Genomic DNA, 6198 nt, shown 5'->3' with positions numbered 1-6198 from the left:
ATATTTATTCAAATTTGAAGATATCTTATTTATTTAACAAGATATCTTATTAAGTATTAAGATATCTTTAATTTTTTTAAGATATCTTATTAAATTTGAAAGTAAATAAGATATCTCTATTAGTTTACAAGATATCTCTATTAGTTTATAAGATATCTCTATAAGTTAATAAGATATCTCTATTAATTAATAAGATATCTTATAAAGTATAGAAGATATCTTACTTCTTTATAAAGATATCTTTTAAATACATACTTTATAAGATATCTTATTAATTACGGAAGCCTGGAGCTGCCTTGTGTTATTGTTTATAACTAAACCATATTTGATAATTATTGCGATAATGTTTTGTATATTGCAAAATGACGCCTTATTTATCGCAATAATTCACTGTATCTAACAACAAGGCACTTTATTTAGCGCAATGATTTGTTAAATTTAACACTAAGAAGACTTAATTATCGCAATATTTGCTATATATATACCACAAGTCGCCTTATTTATGGCAATATTTCGTTATATCTAACAACAAGACGTCTTTGTTATTGCGATGATTTTATTGTGTAAAAACAGTACCACTTATTTAACGCGATTTACAATTTTTTTCGCTTTAAATTTCGGAAGTTAAAGCTAAGTCATCATAATTATGGCGATAGCACATTTCGATTTACATATGTAGCGTGAGCAGCCATTCAACGGCCATTTTCGTTATGATCAACACCCGATCAACTAGACCATTTTCTCCCGTATGAATCATTTGTTTAATAATTTCTTCATTTGACTAGAGAAGACTAAGTGGACCTACATTCAAAGGAAGCTACCCCTCATTCTGAACAATGCTTTTGGTAAGTAAATATTTCATGGTATCAACATAATAGCTACTGTTTGTTCTTTTTATACCACCCACTTTAAACGTGGGGGTCATGATATAGTAATCGTTACCCCCGTCCGTCTTTTCGTCCGTTATGGTAGTCATGCAGGAGGTACCAATCTTTTATCTGCAACTCCGAGATCATCCTTGTCCATTGAACAAAACTTAATAAAACTTTCACAAATTCTTTATAATATAATGCCTCTGTGCACCTTTTATTTCATATATTGATTGAAATTTATATTTTTTGGGGTTTGCCATAGCAAAACATGGACTTTGCCATCCCTTATCAACGGGTATTCATTTCTTATTCGCAACTGCAAGATCAACCTAAACCACTGAACCAAACGGACGGACAGACGACAATTATATACCATAATAGGTCCGTCAAAATTTTGACAGGCGTATAAAAAACAGTTCAACTACTTTTACAAGGCGAAAAGGAAAATAGAATCGTGAAGCCATGCAGTAAACAATTTTTATTTTAATCTGAACATGCACATTAAATATTATGTTATGTATTTTACATTAGACATATTCATAGAACAACGCCATCTATTATGAGAGTCCGAGAAACTATAATAGTGGACAGTTTTCCTACTTATTTCACGTGTTTCTGAGTCATAGTAAACTCGATGTAGCCTACAATGCATTGTAGTTTATTGAGTCGATTGGTCAGTATTTTAAGGCCATATCAGCCTTCTGTTTTTGGAAGTTACTACATTTTACTATGCAAAATATTTTCACGTCAGAAAATCTAGAGTTCCCGACCTGTTTATAACAGGCATATATGGTTAACCATATCAAATCATATACAATTTTACATGTGTCATCAAAATTTTTTTTGAGTAGTGCTTTCTGATCCAAAGGGAAATAGATTAAATAAATTGTTTGGTTCCGATTCAGCCTGAAAGGAAGAAAGGAAAATAATCAACTTTAGTTTTTACACCTTGCATGCATATCAAAATGAGCAAAAATACAGTTTCTTTACATTTGAACTACTAAGAGCATGAATTATTTGAAATAGATTTGTATTGCTCATGACTTTCCGTTGTTTAATTTAAAATGTTTTAAATTATTACTTTTATGTCAAAAAACCTACCACAGAGGAAGTTAGAAATAAGCAAAAACAAAAAGGCGCGGATGTTATTAGTTATCAAAAGTACCAGGATTATAAGTCTGGTCAACAAGGTAACTGTGATTAAGAAACGGTTGAAAGTACAATCCCAATTTTCCACACAAACCTTTCTTTAATCAACATTAACATCGTGATAGAATTTCAATATGATCTGTTTGGTAGAACAAAATTGACCTTAAGTCATTTGAATTTTTCAACATTCATACACATAATCCAACATTAACCTCAAAATAAGACCTATAAAATTGGCATTGAAGAAAAAAAAATTTATAGAAAGCTCGTACGAGTTCGCTAGCAACCCTTTGCGGGTTTTTAATTTGATAGGTGACTTTTTGTTAAATATTTGTTTGTTTTGAGATTGTGACACAAGTATGACTGCTATACCAATATTGTGACTATTTGACCTATTATGTCTGTTTTGTTCATACATGTACATCGTTTTATATATAATGGAATTTGATACGACTGTCATACAAGTGAGAGGTTTAGCTCTATAAAACCAGGTTCAATCCTACATTTTCTTCATTTGAAAATGCCTGTTCCAAGTCAGGAATATGGCAGTCGTTGTCCATCCGTTTGATGTGTTTTGTCATTTGACTTTGCCATTTGATAAGGGACTTTCCGTCTTGAATTTTCATCGGAGTTCAGTATTTTAGTTCCATTTGATAGGATAACGTCATCAATTTTTATGGCATCAATTGACAATTGATGTTATGATAATGTACACACAAGTGCATACGATGCATGGCAGATTTTAAATTTATGATTTGAGTTTTCTCTCAGTTTCATAAGAATGAAGATAACAATATTTATTTTAAGCTCCACGGCATCAATTGGTGATTTGAAGATCGCAAATACCCGTTTACTGGCTCTGGCAACGCGTTGCCAGTAAAGATAATTTGCGATCATCCAATCGCGAATTGCTGCCGTCGCAGCTTTAAATATAATACAGTTATCTACTGATAAATATCTTTGCATACATTCATTTTGATCCAATCTTTAAAGCTATCTGAACATCTTCCCCAAGTTTATCATACATCGGATAAGACCATTTCAGTGGATCAAATGCAATAAAATAACAGTCTAATATTCTAAGTTGTACACTTTTATGTTTCAGATGGTACTTGCTCTTCTCCTGTTCTGCAAGGCCAGTGCTATTCCATATCCAGACATAGATGCATCATTAGATGAACTAGTTGTATACTATACAAGTTTTTCATTTACAACAAAAGAAGTACTCGGGTTTTTACTAAACATACATCATATAATGCTGAGCGAAAGATCATTTTATAGAATTAAAAAACGTTTGAGATTGCAAAAAAGAGGAGTTGAAAGTGCTATTGCTGATATTGTTACAAAAATTCTACAGTTAAGAAATGCAGGATATACCAATATAGGTTATCGATCTTTATGGAATGTACTTCGCTGCCTAGGCGTAAGAGCTTCACAACTCACGGTTAGACTAGTTTTGAAAGCTATTGACGGAGACGGCGTTTTAATGAGACAAAGACATAGGCTTACAAGAAGACGATACTTAAGTAACGGACCGAGCTTTTGCATCCACGTCGATGGATATGATAAGTTAAAGCCGTTTGGAATATCTGTCCATGGTGGAATCGACGGTTTTTCAAGAAAGATACTTTGGCTGAAAGCTACAAGTTCAAATAAAAATCCCCGTATAGTTGCAGGACATTTTCTTGAGTATTTGAAGACAAGCAAGAGGGTTCCAAGGGTAGTACGCATGGATGCAGGAACTGAAAATGTTATAGTTGAACGTATTCAAATAGCTTTGAGATCATTTCATACTGATAGCATGGCAGGACATAGAAGTGTTTCAATAGGAAGATCAACGGCCAACCAAAAGATCGAAATGCTATGGAGTTTTCTGATGCGAAATTTCACAACATTTTGGAGGAATTTGTTTAAAGATATGGTAGATGAAGGTATACTTAACAATGCCGACCCTGTGCATCTTGAATGCATACGGTTTTGTTTCCTACCACTTATTCAAAGACATTTAGACATGTTTCTACAATCATGGAATTCACACAGAATAAGATCTCAAAGAAATGTTGAATGTCCACATGGTATACCTGACGTTATGTTCTACCAACCTTTTATTTACGATAAATATGACTGCTCTTATGAACTGCCGTGCGACATAGTTGTATTGGATTACTTAACTGATATATACACGGATGCTGTTCTACCTAGAGGCACTAAAGAAGAATTTAGACAATTAATAAATACTCTCACGTTTTTAGATATCGGAGAATTCGATGTCATTGAAACTCCAACACAGGCCAAAGAATTGTTCAACTTATTATCAGGCGTAATATCACAACATTTGTTAAATCGATAGACATTTACAGATTTAACATTTATTATTCATGATAATTATCTGTTATGTCACCATGTTGTCGAATATGTGGACCCGAATATATACGCGCATAAGATGTTTGATCTGTTGATGCAAAGAACATTAGAGTGCATAATGTGTACATACTAATTTTCTTGTTTTTCGTTGATTGTGCTTCTTTTTTTGTCAGAATCGATGTAAATATTGAATGAAAATGTTCTGTTGTATTTAGTATTATATAAAAAGAATAAATGCCTAGACTGTTAACAAGTCTTTCCTATCCCCGAGTCATCATTAAATTGATAACAGTTCGACACATTTAAATATATGCCATATTGGTCTATTCCGTCATGATGTAGCTGAGTATCATTCAGTCATTTTTCATATCTGTTACAAAAACCAAACACTTTTCCATAAAAATGACCATCGAGTTTAACGTGTCATACATTAACAAAATATTAAGTACAATCAAATCTTATTTGGCAATTGCTGTCAACTCAACCAATCCGTTTCATTCGTAATGAACTGGACAGAGTGTAGCTAAATTAAAGAGAAACACAATGTATGATATAGTATGTCTGTCGCTAACGTCACTGAGTATAAAAGAGGGCATGGTTTCACATAAACCACGATATTTGGAAGGTATATAACGTCACAGTACCCAAATTGCACCGAGTACCAAAATTGCACCTACTAGTATTCAACAAAAATACTGTGGAAATCTTACTTGTTTTATTTGAGTCTAAAACCTTGGTATTTTTCTGGGTATTTATATGATTTGATACAATACACGTCATTTAACATTGCTGAACATATACAAAACTAGTAAAAATCACCAGATTTGTTTTTAACCGACCCTCATTGTAAATTAAAGATGTAAGTTATGATATAAGACAGACTTAATTGTATATATGTTTTGTCCATTTATTTCCTGATCGATGGGATCAATGCGTTCAACGTAACATAGTCACCAAACTTTGACTTATTAAGTGAGATACAAATATCTTTATAGCTGCTTTTCATTCGTCTTTAGAAGCTTATGTAAACAGGTAAATGCATGAACAAGTCGAGAAGAAGAGAAACACGTTTGTTTCTTATTACAATGCCGATTGGTTACTGCAGTATTGAAAAACACATCTTTCGAACGTAACAAAAATTAAGAAACCTTCATAGCATCAATTTAAGATATATAATGTTCATTTGTGATTTGAGTGGGTTTTCATTTTTCTAAAGTACGATTTATCCCTCCTTAATTCAACGTCTTTGAATCTATGTTGTTTTATGTCTGTTGGTAGATCAGTGCAAGACCAATTATTCAAATGTTTCCTTATCATCGGAATGGTGAATATTCGTGTCAATTCTTTTATATTACTGCACAATAAAACATACTTTGGTTGTATGTAGTCTAACAAATCTTTAGATTTTGTCATTATCCACTTTCGATTCCAAGGTATCTAGGGCATGTTATTGTAGTTTAATACACAGTAGATATAAGCTGGTATTGAAATAACCTGGCAAATGAAATGCCTAGAGTCATATTACCTAATGTTGCTTTATTGTTAAATAGATTTGTCTGTTTAAGCCGTTTTAACTATTTATGTTTTTTCAACCTGCATATTACGTCTTCAAGCAGCCATCCATAGACTTATCAAAGAAAACATGTCATGTTTTACTAGGGAAACACGTGTGGACACAGTTCAGAGTGGATAGATTGTTTGAATGTTTACCTATGTTTTCTGAGAAAAAGAGTTCTCTCCTTTATTCAGCATTAAACTGTTCTATGTTCAACTGTAGCAAAGCGACACTCTACATTTGGCCTTTGTTAGTCTT

The 6198-nt window shown here is 32.6% G+C and overlaps 1 protein-coding gene across 2 annotated transcripts; it reads left to right on the top strand.

The window, feature by feature from the left end:
- Positions 1 to 549: 549 nt before the first annotated feature.
- LOC139517105 (uncharacterized) lies at positions 550 to 4635 on the top strand. 2 transcript variants are annotated; one of them, XM_071307782.1, is made up of 2 exons: positions 550 to 2062; positions 3127 to 4635. In XM_071307782.1, the coding sequence occupies exons 1-2, from the start codon at positions 1958 to 1960 to the stop codon at positions 4369 to 4371; spliced, it is 1350 nt and encodes a 449-aa protein (XP_071163883.1). In that variant the 5' UTR covers positions 550 to 1957; the 3' UTR covers positions 4372 to 4635. The 2 variants fall into 2 exon arrangements, with proteins under 2 accessions (XP_071163883.1, XP_071163884.1); XM_071307783.1 differs by having other exon boundaries at positions 783 to 845.
- The last annotated feature ends 1563 nt before the right edge of the window (positions 4636 to 6198 follow it).

This window comes from Mytilus edulis, chromosome 3 (assembly GCF_963676685.1).
Source record: "Mytilus edulis chromosome 3, xbMytEdul2.2, whole genome shotgun sequence".
NCBI lineage: Eukaryota > Metazoa > Mollusca > Bivalvia > Mytilida > Mytilidae > Mytilus > Mytilus edulis.
The sequence above is the reverse complement of the archived record's forward strand: the minus strand, read 5'-3'. Positions and strand labels throughout refer to the sequence as shown.